Source organism: Cebus imitator, unplaced genomic scaffold (genome assembly GCF_001604975.1).
Source record: "Cebus imitator isolate Cc_AM_T3 unplaced genomic scaffold, Cebus_imitator-1.0 Scaffold590, whole genome shotgun sequence".
Lineage (NCBI taxonomy): Eukaryota > Metazoa > Chordata > Mammalia > Primates > Cebidae > Cebus > Cebus imitator.
The window spans coordinates 882,071-908,164 of NW_016107905.1; the positions used below are offsets into that span (position 1 = coordinate 882,071).

A 26,094-nucleotide genomic window follows, 5' to 3' on the forward strand; every position below is an offset into this window, starting at 1 on the left:
TTCATCAACACCCTTTTTCCTGGATACACAGACTACACCTCCCAGACTCCCCCGCAAGCAGATGTGGCCATGTGACCACGTTTCAGCCAATTACATGAAAACAGAGATGCTCTGAGCCACTTCCAGGCACAATGGGAAGGGGAAATCCTTATGAATAACTGTAGAATATGGCCCAGGGCAACCTTGGAAGCCACTGGTTGATGATGGAAAAGTAGCTATCATATAGGTCCTCAAATGACATATAAAGGACTCTGGCCCAGGTGTGGTGGCTCACACCTGTAATCTCAGCACTTTGAGAGGCCCAGACAGGAGGATTGCTTGAGCTTAGGAGTTTGAGATCAGCATGAGCAACATAGTGAAACCTTGTCTCTACTAAAAATGTGAAAAAAAAAAAAAAAAGATGGCAGGGTGCGGGGGCTCACACCTGTAATCCCAGCACTTTGGGAGGCTGAGGTGGGTGGATCACCTGAGGTCAGGAGTTCAAGACCAGCCTGACCAATATGGTGAAACCCCGTCTCAACTAAAAATACAAAAAATTAGCTGGGCGTTGTGGCGCATACCTGTAAACCCAGCTACATGGGAGGCTGAGATGGAAGGATCGTTTGAGCCCAGGAGATCAAGCCTACAGTGAACTATGATCATGTCACTGCAATGCAGCCTGGGTGACAGAGTGAGACCCTGTCTCCAAAAAAATAAAGTACTGTAAGTAATAAAGGGCTCTGCACAGTCAACCTGCACAAACAACCAGAGTTTTTGTCTCTATTGTTTACTGCTGTATCCAGGACCAGAGCAGTGCTTGGCACACAGTATGTATCACCCAACTCAAGACACCAGCAAGCGCAAGGCACATTGTTATTTTACATGCCACCAAGAAATTAGAATACTGCTAATTAAACTATGACACTCTCCTTTCACTTAGAATTTTTATTTTGTACTTATTGAAAAAAGCTAGATTCAGTTTGTCATAGAGTTCTATTATAAATCACTTTTGCGCATAATAAAACAGGAAAGAGAAGTGAACGAAGTTGGCTAAGATAGTTCTAGAACTTCTCATTCCAAATTTGACTCCTGTGTTTTTGACTGAGTTGACAATAACCATCTTTTTTCACATACTGTCATTCTCTGTGGCATCAAGAGTGTTGGTGATGAAATATTTCTCAAAAGAATCCATAAAAAAACTCAGTGTCACCTGTGTTGGGTTCTTAAAACCAGCTTTGTGGCTGGGTGCAGTGTCTCATGCCTGTAATCCCAGCACTTTGGGAGGCTGAAGCAGGTAGATTACCTGAGATCAGGAGTTCGAGACCAGCCTGGTGAACATGGTGAAACCCTGTCTCTACTAAAAGTTAAAAAAAAAAAAAATAGCCAGGTGTGGGTGGTGGGTGCCTGTAATCCCAGCTACTCAGGAGGCTGAGGCATGAGAATTGCTTGAACCAGCGAGGCAGAGGTTGTAGTGAGCCAAGATCGCACCACTGCACTCCAGCCTGGGCAACAAAGTGAGATTTTGTCTTCAAAAACAAGAAAAAAAAAATCTTCACAATTTTGTGGATTTAGCTTGCTGTTGGTTCCTATAATCACAAATGCTGCAAAACATGGCTGGTTTGCCACTTCCCCCACCACCATTTGGTTCTTACAGGCTAAGAGCATGCTTCATGATCGTTTGAGAATTTTTTTCACCCAAGCTATTGACACACATTCTGTAAGTTCTGATGCTGTATTTTTTTTTTTTCTTTTCGAGGTGGAGTCTCACTCTGTTGCCCAAGCTGGAGTGCAGTGGTGCAATCTCTACTCACTGCAACCTCCACCTCCTGGGCTCAAGTGATTCTTGTGCCTCAGCCTCCCAAGTAGCTAGGATTACAGGCACCCACCACCACACCCAGATAATTTTTGTGTTTTTAGTAGAGACAGAGTTTCATCATGTCAGCCAGGCTGGCCTTGAACTTCTGAGCTCAAGTGATCTGCCTGCCTCAGCCTCTGAGAGTGCTGGGATTCCAGGCATGAGCCACTGCTCCCAGCTGATGCTGGAACTTTTGCTGTTTGCACAGGGAATGATAACCTCATCAAGACTGCAGCATGGCCAACAGCAGTTGCAAGGTGCCACGAATTTAAGATACAGCCTAACTTCAGAGATTTTTAATTTGTGGGGTAGGGGGGAAACATCATCAAATTTTAGAAAATATATTGCACTTCTCAATAAATATTTGTTGAATGAATGAGTAGATAAATTCCAGTTATTTTTCTGTGACTGAAAAATGCTTTGACTTCCTTGGGAAAAGGCCTTCAGATTTTGAGGGTCATACATTTCTGTTAGAGCTAAAGTGACTGTGTTGGTTGGGCTGTTGTTGTTTTTAAGATGTGAGTCTTGCTATATTGTCCAGGCTGGGCTCAAACTCCTAGGCTCAAGTGATCCTGGCCTCTCAAAGTACTGGGATTATGGACGTGAACTACTGGGCCCAGCCCGGTTAGGCAGTTCTTGTTTGCAGATTAACACAAAACCCAATCAAAATGGCCTAAACTGGCAGGGATCGGTGACTCATGCCTATAATCCCAGCACTTTGGGACGCCAAGGTGGGAGGATCACTGGAGGCCAGGAGTTCAAGACCAGCCAGGATGACATGGCAAAAAGTTACAAAACATTAGCTGGGTATAGTGGCGCACACCTATAGTCCCAGCTACTCAGGAGGCCGAGGTGGGAGGATTGCCTGAGCCTGGGAGGTTGAGGCTGCAGTGAGCTCTGATCATGCCACCGTATTCCAGCTTGGGTGACAGAGTGAGACTTTGTTTCAAAAAACAAAAACCAAAAAACCAAAATGGCCTAAACTGTAAGGAAGGAAAGTTAGTTCCCATGATACGGAGCCCTGAAATTGGGCAGATCCAGCATTGGTTAATTCCCATTTGGTGGTGGTGTGTCTGATATTGTATCTGCACCATGACTCTTTTTTAAGGAGTGAAGATCTGTCACCAGGAGTCCTTCACTGGGCTTCTCACTCCAGTGGTCAGCCTGGGTCGCATGCCCACTCCTAAGTAAATCTCTGGTAGAAGTGAAATTGCCATGATTGGATTAAACTAATCAGGATTTACCCTGCAGCTTGAAATAGAATTCACCTTCCCTTTAGGGGTAAACCAGGATTTTGTTCTTAAGAAAGGAGTGAATGAATTTCAAGTGATAGGGTAATGCTATCCAACTGTTTTATTGCACACTGCAACCGTTTTCAGCATCACTCCCCATGTACATGTATTATATTGTCAGAGAAAATATCTCAAGTTTCAATAGTTGCTTTTTTTTTTTTTCCATAGAAATAGAGTCTTGCTATACTGTCCAGGCTGGTCTTGAACTCCTGGCTTCAAGTGAAACTTGGCCTCCCAAAGTGCTGGGATTACAGGCATGAGTCATGACACACAACCTCAATATTCACTTTTTATGAAGTATATCATTGACGACCAGTGAATATAAATCCATACTTAAGCAGTCTTGTGGCAAACACTATTGGTTGGCTAATTTAGCAAACACTCCTAACTCCCTTCTCTCTTGCTAGCGCTGCCACAAAGACTAGAAAGCCAAATAGTCACTTTCAGCCTTTCTTGCAACTGGTGGTGGCCATGTGATCCAGCTCTGGCCAATAAAATGTAAGCAAAAGTTTTTGAGGTGCTTTGGGGAGTTTTCATGAAAAATAGATCAACAGTGCAGACATTGACTTTTATTTCCTTCCCACCTTGAATGCCGATGTGATGGCTGGACATCTTTTGTGTGTGTGTGTGTGTGTGTGTGTGTGTGTGTGTGTGTGTGTGTGTTTTAAGATGAAGTCTTTCTCTGTTGCCAGGCTGGGGTGCAGTAGTGCAATCTCGGCTCACTGCAACCTCTGCCTCCTGGGTTCAAGTGATTCTCCTGCCTCAGCCTCCTGAGTAGCTGGGACTACAGGTGTGTGCCACCACACCTGGCTAATTTTTGTATTTTTAGTAGAGATGGGGTTTCAACAAGTTGGCCAGGATGGTCTCGATCTCCTGACCTCATGATCTGCCCACCTCAGCCTCCCCAAAGTGCTGGGATTAAAGGCACAACCCACTGCACCCAGCCTGATGGCTGAACATCTTGCAATTATGAGAGAAAGGCCAAGAGAATGGCAGAGAAGCTGGCCCTCACTTCTTTATGTGATTTAGCAATGTCATCAGCTGCCTGCTTTCAGATCTCTAGATAGATGAGAAAAATACGCCTCTGTTTGTGTAAGCTACCATGGTTGGGCTTTCCGTTACTTGCAGCTGAATACCACCCCATGTTTTCTCAATTATTTCAAATGTAGGAGGCCATCTCCTTGTTAGGTCTGATTAGATCATATTTGTTCCTACCTAGTGTAACAGAGTTAACATGGCTCTTACAGGAGGGGGGAAAATGTCAGCACTTCTTTTCCTTGTTGTATGCTTGTACTTGCATTAATAGTATGACTTGCAGCTTCTTTGCAGAAATGTTTAGAGCCATGTATGCAGTCTATGACAGTTAACTTGTTAAAACTAGATAGTATAATCTGTATACCCATTTCACAAGATGTAAACTACAATGTATCTCAATACCCTGAAAGTGACATGAGAGTGTCATTGTCACCGCCGCCTCCAAATTGTGGCACTCAGAAATCCTCATGTGATCATGACATAAGTGCACACCCTCATTTTACAAAGGGGAGGTTGGAATTCGCAAGCCAGCTCAGAGCATGCTGCCATCTGCTGGGAAGAAGGTAGATGTGAACACCAAAGCATCCCTTAACACCAGGCCACAGTGGGGAGGGAGAAATCTGGAAAAGGGAAGGGTAGGGATCCAGTTTCCCTTGGTTGTGACTCTCTTGTGCTTTAAGACGTCCGGGGCTTTCCCCATTGGCTAACAATTTGTCAGAAGAATGAGATTTTAATCAGGTTTTCTCCTGAAAACTGATAGGACATTATCCAACTTTAAAAAGGAAGGAGATTCTGACATATGTTACAACATAGATGAACCTTGAGGACATTATCGTAAGTGAAATAAGCCAGGCATAAAAAAAGACCAATGCTGTATAATTCCACTTATATAAGGTATATACAGTAGTCAAAAATCACAGAGACAGAAAGTAGAATGGTGGTTGCCAGGTACTGGGGGTTAGGAGAATGGGGAGTGTCTAATGGATACAGAGTTTGAGTTTTACAAGACAAAAATGTTCTGGAGAGTGGTTGCACAAAGTGTGAACATGTTTAACACTGCTGACCTGTACACTTAGAAATATATATACACACGCACAGAGTCTTGCTCTATTGCCCAGGCTGGAGTGCAGCGGCACAGTCTCAGCTCATTGAAACCTCCACCTCCTGGGTTCAAGTTATTCTCATGTCTCAGCCTCCTAAGTAGCTGGGATTACAGGTGTGCACCACCAAGCCTGGCTAATTTTTGTATTTTTAGTAGAGACGGTGGAGTTTCACCATGTTGCCTAGGCTGGTCTCATACTCCTGGCCTCAAGTGATCTCCTGCCTTAGCCTGCCAAAGTGCTGGGATTACAGGTGTGAGCTACTGCACTTGGCCTCTGTACACTTAGAAATATTAATAGTTAAAATGGCAAATGTTAGGCTGTATGTATTTCACCACAATTTAAGAACCAGTAAGTGAAAGAGATAAGCATGTGGTAGGCGCTTGACTTCATGCAATAGAGTCACAATAAATATGTGTTGAGTGAAGATGGAAAGAAGTGGCTAGGCATGGTGGCTCACACTGGTAATCCTACAACTTAGGAGACTGGAGCAGGAAAATTGCTCAAGCCCAAGAGGTTACAGTGAGCTATGATTGTGCTAGTGCACTCCAGCCTGGGCGACAGAGCAAACCGTGTCTCTCAGGGATGGAAAGAAGTGATGCTGACTCATGGTCTCAGATACCAGGGTGAACATGACAATGGGCATCTTTTCTTTACCAGAAAAACCTTCCAAGCAACTGTGATTAGTCACAGTTACCTTTTCCTTGAGGTGATAAATTAGTTGTCTTTCCTGTTCTCATCTCAAAGCCAAAATGTTGTATTTTCCTAGAAAATTCTGATGGCATGGCACTGAGTTCTACCAGAGCCAGAACCTAACATCCTGTGTGTTCTTGATCACTGGTAACAGTGGCAGCCAATTTTTTGTTAATTTCAGGGATGCAGACCCTAGTTACAGAACTTCAGAACCACGAGGGCTCTAAGCAGCCTTGTAATATTGAAGGGATTTCTCTCCTGCTTACTAAAAATGCATAAATACAGTAAACTTTTTAAACAGTGACTTTTCAAAAGCCACAGGAGCCAGTGAGTGCAAAGCAGGGCCTTCCCCAGCGCCCACAGCCGCAGACCGTGCACAACAACTTCTTCCCCTTGGTCTTGTCTTGCCAGTGGAGTCACTGCTCTGCAAGGGGGAATGTTCTCTTTGTGGATGCTCCAAGGCCCATCAGCCACAGCTTTTGCCAGGATAACAAGGGGAGGCTGAGTCTGTTCATAGTGGGACTCTCAGCCCAGAGGCAGGTGTCAGATCCTCGAGCGGAAGGATGGTGGAGTGCAAAGAGAGTATGAGCCTCCAAACGCAGCTGGCTCTCCAACTGCCTGGATGTCTCCTGGAGCCCCTGCTGTTGAGCCCTTGTGAGCAACCCTGACTCTCCCCAACTTCCCTGCCTGACTGTCAAGTCTCAGCCAGAGGCAGATTCAGAATTGACAGTGACAGGTTAAGTTCGCCACAAGGGATTTGGTTATGAAGACCCCCAACCCCCAGGACTCCTGGACTTAGAGTATTTCCTATATTTCTCATGAACATTTTTAACCCAGTAAAATGGAGTGGTGAAGCTCATTTCTGGGTCAGAAGCGCTGTTAGCCATGGGTGGAAGCCCAGTTCCAGGGAAGGGAATGGGAGATGGGATCTGCGGAGTCAGGAGAACTGAACCTGGGGGTGTTGACACCACAACCTTCCACACTCACTTGGAAATTTGAATAACCAGCTTCTCCCAGTTGCTTTGTGTGTCTGGAAGTGGCTCTCTTTCAAAAGGCAAAAACAACCATTGTAATCTCTCCTAAAGCCTTGCAAAAGACATCCCTCCATTCCTGTTTGCCAGGGGTGGGATGAGATAGTCAGCAGCTTTTTCTCCAAGACTCAAAGCTGCAAGGTTTCTGAATTTGTGGAGACCTTGCAGAGGCCTGGGGGTCTGAGGAGCGTCAACATGGCTGATTGCAGAAGCACACAGTTCCACAGGGACTGCTGGACTTTATCTGAGGGCTCCAGGACTATTTTGCCCAGTGGGTCTATTTACCTTCCTGTTGGATCAAATCCGACATACCTGGACCGGCTCCCTGAGACTTGAGCAAGTTTTGTTCCACTATCATAATTCATTGTGGACTCCAAACACAGGCTGCTCAGATTATGCTGAGCCGGGTGGGCTTGGAGTGGGTTGGGGGCAAGAATTACATCCTTCCAGATGAATAGAGGCAGTGCATCTTTTGCAAGGCCTGGGAGCTGGGGAGTGGGTCAGAACCCAAGTGTTTCACATATCTCTTGCTTCACCCATTAACATCATTGGTGGAAAAGCACACAAACCAAATAGGAGGAGAATCCAGTCATTACCATTTCTCACTAATTTCTGGCTCTCCTTTATATGATTACTAAAGAAAAGCATAAACCTCTCCACATCAGAGCCTGTAAAACTGTCAGTTTCCAGCAGGGATACTAACACTAGCAGGCCATAAAGCTAGGTATCCTGGCTGGGCATCATGGTACATGTTTGTAGTCCCAGCTACTGAGGAGGCTGAGGTGGAAGGATCACTTGAGCCCAGGAGTTCAAGGTTATAGTGAGCCATGATCATACCACTGCACCCCCCGAGCCTGTGCAACACATTGAGACTCTATCTCTTAAAAAAAAAAAAAAAAAAACTCACGAAATGAAAAAACCTAGGCACCCTTTTTCTCTCTGAGGCTATTCCCACTGGCACAGCCAGTTCTGTCCCTTTAATCTGTGCTAAAATCAGAAGAAGAGTATCTAGCTGATAGTCCTTGTTACACAGGGGCAGCCAGGACCTCAGGGCTGAAACACAGGTTTTTCAATTAATTATTAGGAGGTGCGCAGTGGGGAGCACTTCCTCAAAGGTAGAGAAGTACGCGCAGGAGTGTGTATTAGAGATAGAGGGCAAACAGACTCCATAATTCTACATGTGGCCTGCAGGGAGCAACCTCTCTCTAGCAATGACCACACCACATACTTAAAGAGATATTGCAGGAAATGCATTTAATTGGCCAAGGAATAAGAGTTTTGTTCTTAAAAATGAAAAAAAAATTATATCAATATATTTCCACTAAGCAATTTCCACCCCTACATATTTTCATATAGAGATGTTGCTATTTTTCTATTTACAGTGCTAGGTACATAGTAAGCTTTTAACAGATAAACACATGGATTGTTCAGTTGGCTGAAGATAACTCAGACTTGCCTGAGGCATGGAAAATACAGGTTGAGAATAGGAGGAAGTCCCAATGGTAAATGTGCGTGGAAAAACACTGATACAGCTTGAATGTTCCCTCCCAAACTCACACTGAAATTTAGTTACCATCCTAGTAGTTTGCAGGATTGAAAAAAGAAATTTGATTTCCATTGCAACAATATTAAGAGGTGGGACCTTTTTTCTTTCTTTCTTTTTAAAGATGGAGTTTCACTCATGTTGCCCAGGTTGGAGCCCAATGGCACGATCTCAGCTCACTGCAACTTCCCCCTCTCAGGTTCAAGTGATTCTCCTGTCTCAGCTTCCCGAGAAGCTGGGATTACAGGCACCCAGCACACCCAGATAATTTTTGTATTTTTAGTAGAGATGGGGTTTCACCATGTTGGCCAGGCTGGTCTCAAACTCCTCACCTCAGGTGATTCGAAAGAGGTGGGATCTTTAAGAGGTGATTAGGCCATGAAGACTCTGCCCTTATGAATGGATTAATGTCATTATCAAGGGGGTGGGTTTGTTAGACAAGAACAAGTTTGGCTCCTCTTGCTCTCACCATCTCTTTGTCCTCAACTGTGGGATGATGCAACAAGAAGGTCCTTGCCAGATGCCAGCACCTTGATGTTGGACATCTTAGCCACCATGTCTGTGAGCCAATACATTTCTGTTTCTTAGAAATTACCCAGTCTCAGGTATTCTTTTATAGCAGCACAAAGCAAACGAAGATTAGCACTTTCCTTTCTGGTTAATAGCTTGCCCAAGAAAAACAAATGCATTTGAAAATTTACAAAAGGTCTCTCTAAAAGCAAACCATGATTAATTCTTTAAAAACAAAGGACACAGTTATCTTGGTTTTATAAATATTCCCCTTCAATTCAAAGTTCATCTTTCATATGTATTAAAGAAACAAGTTCCGGGTTTATGCAGGTTTATACATGTTTAAAGTTTTACATTTAGACTCAGCCCTGTCAAATGCATTTACCCAAACTGACTCAGCCCTCTCCCCAGCTAGATGGTGCAGAGACTGGATGAAGCTGTCAAAGTCCACCTGTCACTGAAAGGGACCACTGAGATTAGTTTTGGCAGGCAGCACTGAGCAAAGAGCAGGGCAGCCCAGCCTGAGCTTGGCCAGCCTCGCAGAAGATGTGCATGTGTTCTTAGAGGGAGCAATGCTTCTCTTTCCACAGAATAGGCTATGGGCTCCCAGGGACTTGCACCTTCGGCTGGGACTTGCCTAGAAGCTATCTGTCTATCTCTCAGAACTTCTCTGTTTTCCAAGCAGCAAAGAATGAGCACCTTTAATGCCAGCAGTATCCAAGAGCACCCTGATCCCAGAAGGATCCCTTTTTAGGAGAGGCCAATAGCCTCAGGTAGCTTTGGACAGTGGGCCTGCAGGGAGAGGGGCTGGGCAGTCTGTCCACGAGTGAGGTACAGACACACCCTGAGACCCCTGGAGGGTAGCAGTCTTCCACAGAAGCTACAGATTGATGTTTGTGACTACTGGCCTCATCACAGGCCCAGTGTCCCCATCTACCAAGGTTCATGGTCATGCGGCTTCACAGGCTGAAGCCTCTCTAGGGAGAGGAGGCAGCAAGGTGACTGAAGCAGGAACAGCTGGGAAGGAGCCATCTGTGATCTCTTGACCAGCAGGAACACTGGCTCCTTACCCAACCAGAAGTACATAATGCAGGAACCAGAGTGACTTTCCTTCACTCCTGAGCTTGTTTTGTTTGTGTTTGTTTGAGACAGGGTCTTGCTCTGTCACCCTGGCTGGAGTGCAATGACATGATCTCAGCTCAGTACAGGCTCAAGCAATCCTCTCATTTAAGCCTCTCAAGTAGCTGGGACTACAGGCGTGCACCACCATGCCCAGCTATTTATTTTATTTTTTTGTAGAGACAGGATTTCACTGTATTGGCCAGGCTGGTCTCGAACTCCTGACTTCAAGTGGTCTTTCTGCCTCGGCCTCTCAAAGTGCTGGGATTACAGGCACGAGCCACTGTGCCTGGCCCACTCCTGATCTTCTTACATGTCCTCTGGGAGAGCCCCCAGCATCACTGCTAGCCCCAGCTCCCAGCCAGGGTCCTAGGTGCACATGCAGGAGGGACATGGCGCCATCACTCTGCCCTCACAGGGTGCTGAGGCTGTGTGAATGAGTAAGTGCACAGAGGAGGAGGGGATTCAGCGGGTGGTCTCACAGCCAGGGCCGGAGCTCAGGAAAGGCGGCACTGCGGCAGGTGTGTGGCATGTCAGGAGGCCAGAAGCTGCTGTCCTAGGCCCCTTTCCTCCTGACACCTTGATGTGGTGTAAATGAGGGGCCTCAGCCGAGGGACATTTCACTGGGTGTCAAAAGCAAAGAGAGGGTTAGGAAACCCAAGGGAATAGGAAATGTCAAGGTGAGGAGATGAGGCCTTTCTATGTGAGGACCAGGGGCAGGGCTGCAGAGTCCCAGAGAGGTCCATGGACACCAGGGTGGGCAGCCATCTTCCTCAGAGGGGTAGGCCCTGCCCGACTGCATAGCGGTAGACAGCCTCTCCCTGCCCTCTCGCCAGCCAACACAAATCTCCACATACAACCAGACCCTGTCCTCACCTCACTATGACAACCAGCACCCACTCGGGCCTGCATGGCCCTGGTGTAGACCCAAAGGTGGGGTGTGGGGTGTGGGGTGAGGGTGAGGAAGGCAGCATCCCTGTCCTTTGAGGGCAAGGCCGGCCCCCAGATGGAGCTCTGCCCCAGAGAAGAAGTAGGCTCCAGACCAGAGAGGCCAGGAGCTGGTAGAGTGAGGCCTCCCTCTGCCACCCCTTCCCCTCCTCGACCCATCCAGGGGAGACTTGGGAGGCAGGGGAGGAGCGCCCATCACTTTCCGCCCCGGGAGAGTGCGGAGGGGGCTCCGGGCTGGGTGGCCATGATGTGGTAGATGGATTCCCGGAAGCGCTGGTCCCTGCTGAGCCGCTTGGCCACCTCCTTTAGCTCCTCCATGTTGTTGGCATCCAGCTGGGAGGTCATGAAGGACTGGGACGGCTTCACTGGGGAAACAGGAGCCCGATAGCCCCATGAAGAGCACTCCCTCCGCAAAGGCCTGGCCTTGTCCCCAGCCTCACGCCACCCCTCACTCCCTTATGTGTGCTGAGCTTCTTCCAGCCCCTTCCCACCCATGGCCTTCCATATCTTTTGAGAAACCCAGGGCCCTGAGAATTCACCCATTTGTTCAAGGATGGTGGGGTTCAAGGTTCAAGGCCACACTGTCCCATCTCAGAGCTGGGCCAACCCTTCTTGCTCCCCATGTTGCCCTCTTCCTGCCGTGTGACCACCCCCCAGGACATGCAGACAGACACACTCACTGTCATTCCAGGAGGTGCTGGACCGGCGCCGGTGGAAGCGGCAGCTCTTGATGCGGCGGGTGGCTGCCTTATGGATGTACACGGAGTTCTTCATGATGACGGGCATCTTGGCCTCCAGCTCGGCATTCCGGATGCACTCCTCAAAGAACCCTGTGGTGGCAGGGCCAGGAAGGGTGAGGTTCGACTGCATCCTTACCACCCGCTTGTTCCTCCCCTCCCAAGGATTCTGGTGAGGTTGAGTGGGAAATATAGTGACCCTGTCCCTTGAGATTCCAGAGCCACCTACTGAAGGGGGCTTTCTTTGCCTTTCAAACCACAATCTGCAGCTATCTCAGGGCAGGTCTGCTGAGAACGGGACTCTGAGCTTTTGACAAGCGGAAGAAACTCCCAGCTTTCTTCCCACCCCATATCCAACAGCCACAAGAAAGCAGTGGCACGTAGATGCCCGCAGGGAGGGAACTGGAGAAGAAAGCCTTCAGCACTCGTGGAGCACCTTATGCATAGCAGGCCCTGTGTGGGGTTCCTGGCTCTACAGGGCCGGGACCCCATTTGGGGCTGAGCGCCAAGGTTGGGGGCTGGGACCTAGAGGCAGGGCTTACTTTTCAGATGGCTCACGTCCGCCCTCATCCTCTCCTCCTTCTCCTTATTCCGCACCTTGGAGTTCAGCCCCTGTTCCAGGCTTCGCAAGGCCCCCTCTGCCTCCCGAAGACGCCTCTCCAGGTCCATGCGGACCTTCACCTCAGCCTGAGGGTGACGAGAGGGAAACAAGAAGGAAGTTGGGTCCCGGAAGCAGCTGCCATCTTCCCTGGAAGCCTTCCTTGGCACCCTTGGCTCAATGGGCTTGGGTGGGACTTATCACATCCTGCCTCCAAGTCTTACCCTTTGAACCAGATGGCCTGGACTTGGCCCCTGCACCCAGCAGGTGTCTGTCAATGATGCAGCAGACTCGCTGCTTCCCCCCGTGGTAGCTCCTTCCCCCGTGCCTGGCCATCTGGTCAGACTGACAGAGATAATTCATCCAGCTACCCAGTAAAGTGCAGGGGTGGGAGGGGGAGTCTCCAAGGGAGGGGAAAGGCCCTGGTACCAGCTGCTCTGAGCAGGCCAGTTCGCACCTTGAGCTCCCGCTCAGCCTGCTGCTTCTCTGCCGTCAGCTCCTGCAGCGAGTTCTGCAATGCCTGGGACTGGCTGGAGTAGAACTCACGCTCCTCCTCCAGGGCCCGTGAGCGCTCCTCATTCTCCTTCATCCTGCAGGGACAGAAGAGGCACTTACTCAATGCTCACTCACCAGGTGGGATTGCCAATGGGTGGGCAGCTCCTCTTAGAGACCTGGGCTGGAGAAATCTTGAATCCCAGAGCTTCACAAGCCCCTGAACTTTGTGGGTCCAGGCACCAGGGTATGAGACGGATGGTGTGGTCAGTGATGGGAACCCTGGGCTTAGAGTCAGAAGACTGGAGTCCTGGGTCCAGAGCTTGCTAGTTCTGTGACCTCAGAAAAGTCATATAACCTCTCTGAGGCTCCAATTCCTCATTTGTAAAAGGGGGCTGAAAAACTTGCCCAGGCTGCCACAAAGCATGGTAACAAGGACCTAATGACTCTGCATGGTTCACACTATTGCATGAGATCATTATCAAGCCAGCTTTGGGTAGTGAAAGTTCTCTCCCCACTTTCCCGGTGGGGAAACTAAGTCCTAGGCAAAAGGAAGTGAGTGACCCCCACTTGGTCAGTGCCAAGGAGAACCCAAGAGTCTGGGTGTCCAGTTCGAGGAAGGTTACTAGATCCCGAAGCCCATCATGAACTCGGGGGTCTGGGGCTCCCTCACCGCTTCTCTGCCAGGAGCTTCTCCTCTAAGAGCTGCTGCATCTTCTCCTCGATCTGCCGGAGGTTGCTATGGAGACCCCCGCTGGGAGGGGGCTGCTCACTCTGATTGGCCAGTGTCTGCAGGTGGTTCTCGTTCTCCTCCAGCATTTCCAGGGTTTTCTTCTTCTCTATGGAGAGTTCCTGGCATGGAGGGAGGGAAGGAAAAGAAAAGCCCAATTTAGGTTCTCCAATGTGGCTGCCCTCACCTGCCTTTCCATTCCAGGGAGTGACCCACTTCTCTCTCAGTCCTCTATGGCAGCTGAAATGTCTTAATTCTTCTCCAGAGCTAAAAGGCCCAGATGTCTCTCACAAGAGGGCAAGGTTACTCCTCCATCAAGGGAGTCATAAAGGAGCCTAAAGTGCCTTCCACTGGAGATGGCATCTACTAGAATGGGTCGCATGACCTTCCGGGGTCCTGGTTCCTCCAGCGCAGAGTGAGGAGATGTGTTGGGCTTATGTGAAAAACAGCCAACAGGAACCAGCCCAAGAACAGATTTAGATGCTCTCCCCACAGATCGAGGCTGCAGTGAGCTCTGATTGTACCACTGCATTCCAGCCTGGGCAACACAGCTAGAGGCTGTCTCAAAAAAAAAAAAGTCTCTTCATTAACAAACTGGGATCTTCTACTAAACTGCATTATACAGAAGCAGAGTGGAAAATATCCATGGGAACCACCTCCCATGATATGAAATGGGAAAGATAAATGAATAAAGACCCCATAAGCTCCAAGGCTCCCGTCAGTCAAAGGAGACAAGAAACCTTTGCAGCCTTGATGGTAATTCATGGATACAGCACAGATATGGGCCACACACCACATGTGCCAGGCCCACTTCAGGGGATGGGCTTGGAGAGATCATGAAGACACAGTCTAGTGAAATTCAGTTTGAAAAACGCGCCTAGCATGGTAAGTCCCATAAAATATGTACAAAATGCTGTGGGAGCCAAGAGCACAGAGAAGTTCGACTTAGGAGATATGTGAGCTGAGTCTTAGAAAGGTGAATAGAAGTTTTCCAAGCAGAGGAGAGGTGGAAAGGATACACTATGCAGAAGGAACAATGTGGGCAAAGGCGTGGAGCATGAAAGAGCTTGCTTCCTTGGGGTACCTGAGCTCCGTGGTTTGGAGCAGGGATTGGGAGTCTTTGTGCAGGGCATGGAGGAGCAGCAGAGGGAAGAGTGAGGCAGAGGTTGCTATGGAGACCCCCGCTGATTGGCCAGTGTCTGCAGGTGGTTCTCGTTCTCCTCCAACATTTCCAGGGTTTCTTTTTCTCTGTGGAGAGTTTCTTCCCCCAGAGGGAAGAGGAGGCTGGGGCCAGAGTTTGCAGTTGCTTGCCATGCTAAAGAGTTTGTACTTTGTCCTTGAGGCATGTCACCTCCTCTCCCCATCCCAGTTTCTGTGGTGTCAGGTGATGGTGACCTGGCAGTTGATTTCCCTTTATGTTCAATGTCACCCAGGAGCAGCTAAATGAACAAGCCAGGAAGCGGTGGCCGGCTCCACTGCCCACCTTCACCAATCCTCCACCTGGTATAAAAATATAAGCACCAGAGGTGGATTTCCTGAGGCCATGGTAATACCAAGGACAAGCCTGAATTTGGCCTTCTGGGTCTTGGAACAACCACTTCTTGCTTTGGGCCTCACACATGGGCTGGAGTTTCTGATGATCCATAGAGAAGTGACCCTTTAGATCAGCACCCCTCCATGCCCATTTCTCTTACAGATCACCCCCTGGGGAAACATTGCTGGAAAAAACAGTGTCATGTGGTCCAGCCAATCAGCTTGCCACCTGGTCAACTAACCCACTAGTGCCCCCTCACCTCCAGCGTCTGCTGCAAGGACTCCGTAAGGTGCCTCAGTTCCTTTTTCTCTTGTTCTACACCCTTAAGGCATCTTGCAGTCAGTTCCAGCTCCCTGTGGGGACAGAGGGCTGGGTATGGCAGTGCCCACTCTCCCCATACCCCCACCAATCACCTCTACACATGGAAATGCTTTTCCTTCACTTCCTGATGTGGCTCAGAAGTGCTCTTGTATGGCCAGCCGCTCTGCACAGCTGGGCCCTGACAGCAGCCGTAGGGGCCTGGAGCTGAAAGGAAGTCCCAGCTACATGGGGTTAGAGTCACTTGTTGCAGGTACACATGCATCTGTCACCTGGAAGCAACCTAGGGTACCCCACAGGCAGATGGAAACGCTGGAGAAACAATGGGGCCCCAGCCTCACCCCATCTTCTCTGGACAGCACTTGTTAGAACCTATGTCATTAGATCCCAAATGACATCATTCCCAAAATGTGAAAAGGCTGCAGGAAAGACAGCGAATGCTGGGGGTCTTCGCCAACAGCACCTCTAGGCCAGCGTGTCCTGTCTGACACTGGGTGAGAGAGGCTTTCATGAAGGCAGGGGGCCTTGTGACTTGGAGGGATGCTCCAATGCCTTATGCTCTAGTGGGTAGAAATGACCCCATTTGACTGGGGCAGGGGAGTCTACAGATTCTTCTGGGAACACCCAAGCCTGGAGCCTTGGGAAGATAGCGTCTCCAGGGTGGAGGCCTCCTCAGGTCTGATGGGGCAGGTGGGCTCTGCATGCCATAGCTTGGCAGCACCCCCAGCTCCCGGGAGCTACCACCACCTCTTGATTTGCTCCTGCTCCATTCTCAGCTCCTGCACCACTTCCTCGAACTGCTGCTTCTCGGCCTCCAGCACCTGGTTGAGGCGCTCAAGCTCCTGAAGAGACCAGAGAGGAAGAGAAGAGTCACAGGCAGCAAAGGACCCCTGAGATCAGGATCCCCCACTCTAAACCAAGGGATCCTCTGGGATTTAGCACAGCCTGGGGCATGTGCTGTGCCAGACCTAGAGTTAAGTTCTAAGGACAGCTGGCCCCACTCAATGACACATAGTCTCGACAAACCCAAATCCGTGATGAACTGAGCCCACTGAAAACACATTTTGCATGCTGAAGGCTGGGTTTAGGAACACTCCCAACATTATTCCCTGTGGTTGGAGGTAAGTATAATTCAGATGTCTACTCTGCAGGGCAGCTCCAGTCACTGCCACCATCAGGCAGGTTGGCTATCCCTCACACACGGAGGAAAGAGTGGTGAGTGTGTATTTCCATTCAAGATCCCTGGAGTGATGTCTGTTAGAAGTGGCAAGGAAAAGCTATTCCCAACTCAAAAGTCAGAGAATAAGGACTTTTTTTTCTTGAAGTACCTGGGAAGCAATGACTCCGGGTGGCTTCAGCTTCCCTTTGCTCAGGTCTCAAAGTGGAGGAGAAAGTGCAGGACAGGCCCCAGGGGACCAGACTTCCCCCTTCAGGAATGCTGGGAAGCCCAAGTGTTTTCCCAGCAAGTATATGTCCTCCAGGAGTCCTATTTTCCTGGGGTTCAGTGGCAGGTGGCATTGGGGGGCACATTTCACGCAGTTGGGCTTGAAGCATTTTTGTGACAACTGCTTTGTTCCTCCACATTTTACACTGTAGGAGGATATTATTTCCACATTCCCTTCCTTTCTCATCTTCCAGCTCTAAATTACACTTTCATTTTCACCTGGGGGCTTTGTTCCCAAGTTTAGTGGAAAGCCCACTGGGGAGGGAGGCCATCTAAATGGAGAAGTTGCCATGCTCTTTGAGGAGATGCCAAGAAGGAATAAAATATGAGGCAGAGGAAGGAGCCTGCGTTCAAACCCTACGACCTCCATCTCTAAACTACTTACCCAAAGAGTTGCTATTTCTTTCCCTTCTAATCATTATCGGCACATCGGCACTTTGGGCATGGATCACTGGTTCCAAACTGACCTCAGTTTGCCAAATGCTGTCATCACGAAGGCTGCTCACTGCTTACTGGTTTTATTATTATTATTTTTTTTATTTTTAAAGATGGAGTCTCTGTCACCCAGGTTGGAGTGCAGTGGCATGATCATAGCTCACTGCAGCCTTGGACTCCCAAGCTCAAGCCATCCTCCGGCCTCAGCCTCCTGAGTAGCTGAGACCATAGTCTCGAGCCACCAAGCCCACCTCTCACTGTTATTCGGATGTTCCTCCCAGGCACTCTGCATGGCTACAGTGCACCTGCTAAAGGTGAGTGGGTCCATGGGACTAGCTAAGGCCAATGGAATGAGAGAGGAAGTGTGTTACTTCTAGGCAGATGCCTTTAAGAGGCAATGCATGTTATGCTATGTTCCCTTCCCCCTGCCATGGCAATCAGTGTCTAGATATGAGACATAATATAAATATAATTAAAATTTTATTATTATAGACCCCAACTCCTCTTTAATGAAATAAAAGTTTGAAGCTTCAGAAAAGTTAGAAATTCCCTATTTTATTTGTTCTCAATAGCTGACACGTGATATTGGATATTGCTAATGATGATAAACCCCTTTGTAGCCTCAGATTCCACAAACCTGACACATTCCCTCTCCTCAGTGGGCTCTGCCTCCTGGGGCAGAGCTGTTTAGAAGCCTTGGGAAATTACAAGCTGTAAGCATCTCCGGGGTTACATCTGAAAAATCACAAAGGCACCCAGCTTTTTTTTTTTTTTTTTTGAGACAGAGTCTCACTTTGTCACCCAGGCTGGAATGTAGTGGCCTGATCTCTGCTCACTGCAACCTCCACCTCCTGGGCTCAAGCAATTCTCCTGCCTCAGCCTCCCGAGTAGCTGGGATTGTAGGTACATGCAACCATGCCCAGTTAATTTTTGTATTTTTAGCAGAGACGGAGTTTCACCATATTGGCCAGGCTAGTCTCAAACTTCTGACCTCAGGTGATCCGTCCCCCTTGGCTTCCCAAAGTGCTGGGATTATAGGCATGAGCCACTGTGCCCAGACAGGCACCCAGCTCTTACAAGTCCAAGGCCTCTACTGCTTCAGAAATGATTACCTGGGACTGACCTGGAGGCTCCACCCACTCCGGGAAAGCCCCTTTCTCCAACACTCCAACTTGCAAATATTTCCCAGTACTTAATATTACACTGGGATATCTTTTTGTAGTTGAAAATGGGGGGAGGGTCAATGATTAAAACCCACTCTTTCCCTCCCTAGCATTTAAGTTCCTCGTGATGCCAGCAGATCCCAGCTATGCCTCCAAGAAGCAGAAAGTGAATCTGATTCACCTGAAAATAATATGGCAAGACAAGCATTTGGCTTGGAATGATTGGAATCCCCTTCCTTCCCCAGTGGTCCCAGATATATGCGATCAGATGCTTTTCTACCTGAGTCAGTGCTACATGTGCCTGGGCAGCATTTATTGCTCTGTGAAAGAGTCAGAGAAACAGGCATGCATGAATCAGCAACTCCAGTGTCAAAGGAAATTTAAAGGCAATTAAAATCTCCATCAGATGCTTCAATCTCCTTCTTGATTTTCCTGCCAAGAGATGGTCCAAGCTCTGCTTGACTGGCTCTCATGACAGCCCATTTCACCCCTGAACAACCCTGGCAAAAGCCTTTCCTTATCAGCTCAACCGTCTGCTAGATAATTCTATTCATTCATGCCACACATGTTTGTTGAGTGCCTAATATGGTTCAAGCATCTGCCAAGCTATGCACTGAGGATGTGAAGATAAACAAAAACAGTTGTATCCCTGCTCTCAGGGAGCTCACAGTCTAGTGCAACTATTAATGAAACCAGGTCCGGGAGAGGTGGCTCATGCCTGTAATCCTAGCCTATGGGAGGCCAAGGTGGGTGGATTGCTTGAGCTCAGGAGTTTGAGACCAGCCTGGCTAACATGGCAAAAACCCATCTCTACTAAAAATATAAAAAATTAGCCAGGTGTGATGGTAAAAGCCCATAGTTCCAGCTACTTGAAGGGCTAAGGCAGGAAGGTCCCTTGAGTCCAGGACGCAGAGGTTGCAGTGAGTCGAGATCATGCCACTGCACTCCAGCCTGGGCAACAAAATGATGCCCTGTCTCAAATAAAACCAGGATTTTAGATCAAATGCAAACATGAAATATTACCAAAATAATCAGACACATTAGAGTAGCATTACAAACCAAGATCCATGATATGCAGGACAGGGACATGTTCTATGTAAAGCTACCCTGCTGGGTGTGGAGCAGGTATGCAGTGTGGGGTGGGGTGAGATCAGGTGATTCTTCAGCTGACCGATGAAGGTGAATTAACAGAAGGAAAAAGGAGCATTCCAGGCAGAAGGAAAGGTATGTGCAAAGGCACTGTGGGAACCTGCTGCCCTAAAAGAACCACGGTTGGCCCATATGGCCGGGCCCAGAGTGAGAGTGAACATGATGGGAGGAAAGCTGGAGGGGCTGACAGTGACTGTCATTTATTAAGCACTTCCTATGTTTCAAGCAGTTTGCATGTGGTCTTCCCGGTACCCCTGCCACGGAGTACGGCCTCATTTCAGAGAGTGCTACCTGTGCCCTCTCTGTCTGTGCTAAATCCAAGGCAATCTAGGACACTCCCACCCCCCTCCTCTCCACCTTTATTTGCTATTTATGTGCAAACAACACCTATGTTGATACCTCTAGTCTCTACTCTCGGTTGAGCTCCATCCCATTATATCCAACTGTTGGCTTCACATCTCCAGCCAGATATCCAAAGATATCACAAACCCATGTTCAAGAACAAATTCATGATCTTCCCCAGCAGACCTTGTGATCTTCCCAGTGCACCCTGACTCAGGGAATGCACCACCATTCACTGTGCAGGTGAGAAACTTCGGAGTCATGCTTCACCCTGTCCTTCCCACTCTATTCCTTCCCCCTCAAGTCCCGTTCATATTGCCACCGCCTGCAACCCTGCTCTAGAACCTGCCAGGCAACTTCTCTTCATCTCACTGCCCTGCTCTGGTTCACACGGCTGTTAGGTCTTGCCTGGACTAATGCTGTGACCTCCCACCTGGGCTCTTTGCACTGTTTTTGGCCCCTCTTCATCCTTTTGCCCATACTGCAGCCAACATTACTACTTAAAATAGAAATCACTGTAATCCCAGCACTTTGGGAGGCCAAGGCAGGTGGGTTGCCTGAGTTCAGGAGTTCAAGACCAGCCTGGGAAACATGGCGAAACCCCATCTCTACAAAAAATACAAAAAATTAGCTGGGCATGGTGGTGTGCAACTGTGGCCCCAGCTACTTGGGAGGCCGAGGCAGGAGGATCACTTGAGCCTGGGAGGGTGAGCCTGCAGTGAGCCAAGATCATGCCATTGCACTCCAGCCTGAGTGACAGAGGGAGACAACCCTCCCCCCACCAAAAATGGAAATCAAATCATGTTACCCACACTTTTTCCTCACTCTCTACTCAAAACCTTCATTGCTTCTTCTTGGTCAGGAAGAGAGATAAAAAATAGAAGGTTATTTTTAAAAATTACATACAATGTATCAGTATATTGCCATTAAAACTGATGTTTTCAAAGAATGTTGAATGACATGGAAAACATATAATGTTAATGAAGGTATGATGAAAAGTATAATGAAAAGCCAGTCCATAAAACTGAATATCCAATATGCTCACAATTATATTTAAAATATACCATATTTAAGAATAATCTATAGGGAAAAAAAGACTAAAATGAAAAACACCAAAAAGTTTGGTGACAGTTGTCTGTCAATTATGAGATTAAGGATAAATTTTACTTTCTTATTCATGTTTTACAAGTTTTCTACAAAAAGCATGATTTCTACCATTAGAGGAAAAGTTATAGATTAAGGAGGAGAAAGAAAGAGAATTGAAGAACTTCAGTTTGTGTCCAGCATGTAAGGAATTTAGAAGTTGTCACTCCATTCTAACAAGTAAAAAGCTGAACAAGGCCGGATGCTGTGTAGTTCATGCCTGTAATCCCAACACTTTGGGAGGCCAAGGTGGATCGCTTGAGCCCAGGAGTTTGAGAACAGCATGGGCAACACATTGAGACCCTGTCTCTAAATAAAATAAAATTAAATTAAAAATCAAACAAATTGAAAAATCAAGTATTCTTACATCAACAGAGAAGTGAGGTCATAGAGCAAAGTTCTATTGCCAAAATTGAAAAGATGGACAGATTAATACAGCTTGGATATTTGTTCCTGCCCAAATCTCATGTTGAAAATGTAATCCCCAATCTTGGAGGTGGGGCCTGGTAGGAGATATTTGGATCATGGGGGCAGATCCTTCATAAATAGCTTGGGTCACCCCCTTGGTGATAAGTGAGCTCTCACTCTGAGTACACACGAGATCTGGTACACACGAGATCCACTCCCTGCAACCTCCGCTTCCTGGGTTCCAGCGATACTCCTGACTCAGCCTCCTGAGTAGCCATGATTACAGGTGTGTGCTACCATGCCCCACTAATTTTTTGTATTTTTAGTAGAGACGAGGTTTCACCGTGTCAGCCAGGATGATCTCGATCTCCTGACCTCATGATCCACCCGCCTCGGCCTCCCAAAGTGCTGGGATTACAGTTGTGAGCCACTGCACCCAGCCAAACTCCTTTATTTTTTATATTTATTTATTTAGATGGAGTTTTGTTCTGCCACCCAGGGTCTGGAGGACCATGGTACGATTTTGGCTCACTGCAACCTCTGCCTCCTGGGTTCAAGTGATTCTCCTGCCTCAGCTTCCTGAGTGGCTGGGATTACACACCACCACGCCCAGCTTTTTTTTTTTTTCTTTTTTTTTGTATTTTTAGTAGATATGGGGGTTTCACCATATTGGCCAGGCTGGTCTTGAACTCCTGACCTCAGGTGATCCACCTACCTTAACCTTCCAGAGTGTTGGTGTTACAGGCGTGAGCCACCATGCCTGGCCAATTAAACTCCTTTTAATGTAATTCAGCTGAAGTGTTTCTTTTATCAAATGAAAGTAAAATAAAAACTTTTACTTTTCTTATTTGTAATTGACCTAACAGATAATAGCAAACAAAGTAGCTGGTTATGTATAATTATCTATCTGCTATATACACTTATGTATAAGTGAAACGAATGACAATAATATTAAGAGAAACAGGAAGGAAGAATTGGAAATATTTTGTTATTATAAGGTACTTGTATTATTAGTGAAGTGGCATAGTGTTATTTGAAAGTGACTTTGGATTAGTTGTAAATGTATATTGCAAAACTCAGGATAGCCACTAAAAAGGGGAGAAAAAATATATAACTGATATGCTAAGTGAAGAGAGAAAATTGAATTGTATGAAATGCACAATTAAAACCCAGTAGGGGCCAGGCATGGTGGCTCACATATGTAATTCCAGCACTTTGGGAATGCGAAGGTAGGATTGCTTGAACCCGTGAGTTTGAGACCAGCATTGGCAATATAGCAAGACCCTGTCTTTATTTCTTAAAAAATAAAAAATATCATTTTCACTCAGGATTCTAATAAATGTGATTTTTAAAAAGATTTTAAAAATTAAAAAGAAAGTAACACAGAAGGCCAGGCATGATGGCTCACACGTGTAATCCTAGCACTTTGGGAGGCCAAGGTGGGAAAATTGCTTGAGCCCAAGAGTTTGAGGACAGCCTGGGCAACACAGTGAGATGTAGTCTCTACACACACACAAATTAATTAATTAATTAATTAGCCAGGCATGGTAGTGCATGCCTGTAGTCCCAGCTACTCATGAAGGCTGAGGCAGGAGGATTTTTGAACTTGGAAGGTCAAAGCTGCAGTGGACCATGACTGTGCCACTGGACTCCAGTCTGAGCAAGGAAGCAAGACCCTATCTCAAAACAAAACAAAAAACAAAACAAAACAAAACAAACCCCACACACATATGTGGAGGACAAAAATAAGAACAAAGAATAAGGACAACAAATGAAAAACAGTAACAAATATGGTAAATACTAATGCAACTATATCAATAGTCACTTTAAATGTCAATGGTCTAAATACACTAATTAAAAGACTGAGATTGTCAGAGTGGACCAAAAACCAAGACCCAGCTATATACTGCCTGCAAGAAACCCACTCTGAATATAAAGACAGATGTAGACTAAAAGGGATGGAGAAAGATATATCATGGTAATACTAATCAAAAGAAAGCAAAAGTAGCTGTGCTAATTTCAGACAGAGCAGACTTCAGAGCAAGGAGAGTTGTTAGGGATTAAGGGGAGCATCACATAATGATAAAAGGGTCAATACTCCCAGAATACATAACAATTTGTAATGTGCGTATGCCGAACAACAGAGCAACAAAATACATGAAGCAAAGTCCTGATAGAACTGCAAGGAAGAAATAGATGAATCCACCATTATAGATGGAAACATTGACACTTGTCTATCAGAAACCAACAGATCTAGAGGGGAGAAAAAACAGTAAGGACGTAGTTGAATTCAACAGTCCCATTAATCAACTAGATGTAACTGACACCTGTATGAACTGAATTTTGGCATTCCCTCAAAATTCCTACATTGAAGCCCTAGCCCTCAGTGTGGCAGTATTTGGATATAGGGTCTTCATGAGATAATTAGTGTTAGGTGAAATCATAGGGATGAGACCCTCATGATGGGATTAGTGCTCTTATGAGAAAAGACATCAGAGAGCTTGCTCTTTCTCTCTCTCCATGCATGCTCAAGAAGAGGGTATTTGAACACACAGTGAGATGGCAGCTGCCTACAAGCCAATAGAAGCCTCAGAAAGAAGCCTGCCTTGTTGGCCCTTGATCTAGGAATTTCTGGTCTACAGAACTGTGAGAAATAAATTTCTATTGTTTAAGCCACTCAGTCTATGGCGTTTTGCTATGGCAGATCAAGACTAAGAGATGTATGGATTATTTCACCCAAAAACAGCAGATTCTACATAATTTTCAAGCTCATTTGGAACATCCGCCAAAATAGACCACTTTCTGGGCCATAAAACACACCTTAACACATTTTTAAATTTATTTTTTAATCTTTAATTTTTTTAGAGACAAGGTCTTGCTCTGTCACCCAGGCTGAAGTGCAGTGGTACAATCATAGCTCACTGCAACTCCTGGGTTCAAGTGATCATCCTGCCTCAGTCTCCTGAGTACCTAGGACTACATATGCCTGGTGAATTTTTTTTCTTTTTCTCTCTCTCTCTCTCTCTTTTTGGTAGAAACTGGGCCTTGCTGTGTTGTTCATGCTTGCCACAAACTCCTGGCCTCGGCAATCCTCCTGCCGTGGTTTCCCAAAGTGCCGAGAGCACAGGCATGTGCCACTGTGCCCAGAAAACAAATATGGAAGAATAGAAATCATATATTGTCTGCCCCTAAACCACAGTGGAATTGTGCTAGAAATCAACAACAGAAAGTTAGCTGGAAAAATCCACAAAATACGTGAAGATTAAAAAACATCTGTTATTTCTAAATAACAGATGTGTCAAAGAAGAAATATCAAGAGAAATCTAAAAACATTTTGAACTAAATGAAAGTAAAAATATAACCCACCAAAATTTGTTGAAGTAACAAAAGCAGTGCTTTGAGAGAAATGTATAACATCAAATTAACATATTAGAAAATAAGAAATATCTAAAATCAAAAATCTAAGCTTCCACATTAGGAAATTAGAAAAAAAAAGAGAAAAAATTAAATCAAAGGTAAGAAAAAAAAAGAAATAAAAGAGCAAAATCAATGAAACTGAAAACAGGAAATCAACAGAGAAAATCAATAAGATCAAAAGCCAGTTCTTTGAAAATATAAATCAAATTCATAAGACTCTAGTCAGGCTAAGTAAAAAGATAGAAGACATAAATTGTTAATATCAGAAATGAAATCAGGGAAGAGGGGACATAACAGCTACCACAGACATTAAAAGGATAATAAAGGACTATGGTGAATAACTCCAACAAATTTGATAACTCAGATGAAATGGACCAACTCCTTGAAAGACACAATCTATCAAAACTTATACAAGAAGAAATAGACAATTTGAATAGGCTTATATTTATTAAATAAATTGAATCAATAATTAATAACTTTCCAAAACAAAAAGCACCAAGCCCAGATGGGCTCACTGATGAATTCTACCAGGAGAATTCTGCAGGAGACAGGTGGACCCATCCTATGCATGAGAAAGTTAAGGAAGGAGAAACTTTGACCGAATAACTCAGTGGCAAAGAGTAGAACCTGAGCTCTATTCCAGATCTAGAGCATGCAGCTGACAAAAAATGAGAACTAAGTTCTCATTTGAGGCAGAGTTCTCTTCCTGCCCAGAACAGCCTTCATGGTGGGTACCAGCTGGGCCTGAATCTCATTCACATTTTATACCAGAAAGCCAGGGAGTTCACAGCTGACAGTCCTCCCCCCTTCATTGTGCTGTGGCATTAAGGGAGCCCTGTGTGCAGCGGGTCTCCGCTGTCCTAATTTCCTGGCTAAAGACCTAGATAGAGTGTCTAAATTTTCCTCCAGCCAACTGCTGCCCCAGATTTAGCCTCTCTGATGGATAAGTCTGTCTCTCTCCCTACCAGTGGCTGTGTCTGCCACTCCATCCCATCCCTAGGCACCTGTTTTTAATTTGCTGACAATACCAAAACCTCACTTAAAATGTATAGAATTATATGAAGAAAGTGCCAAAACCC

At 46.5% G+C, this 26,094-nt stretch overlaps 1 protein-coding gene across 2 annotated transcripts in view; it reads right to left on the reverse strand.

The window, feature by feature from the left end:
* Positions 1-9,629: 9,629 nt before the first annotated feature.
* PLEKHD1 (pleckstrin homology and coiled-coil domain containing D1) overlaps positions 9,630-26,094 on the reverse strand; it is a 36,354-nt gene continuing 19,889 nt past the window's right edge. For both annotated transcript variants that reach the window (XM_017516508.2, XM_017516509.2), the window contains 8 exons: positions 16,262-16,356; positions 15,456-15,549; positions 13,606-13,784; positions 12,898-13,030; positions 12,385-12,529; positions 11,786-11,935; positions 10,910-11,470; positions 9,630-9,641 (listed from right to left, as the gene is read on the reverse strand). In XM_017516508.2, the coding sequence (XP_017371997.1) occupies positions 11,301-11,470; positions 11,786-11,935; positions 12,385-12,529; positions 12,898-13,030; positions 13,606-13,784; positions 15,456-15,549; positions 16,262-16,356 (966 nt within the window). In that variant the 3' untranslated portion in view covers positions 9,630-9,641; positions 10,910-11,300. The remainder of the gene's footprint in view (positions 9,642-10,909; positions 11,471-11,785; positions 11,936-12,384; positions 12,530-12,897; positions 13,031-13,605; positions 13,785-15,455; positions 15,550-16,261; positions 16,357-26,094) is intronic.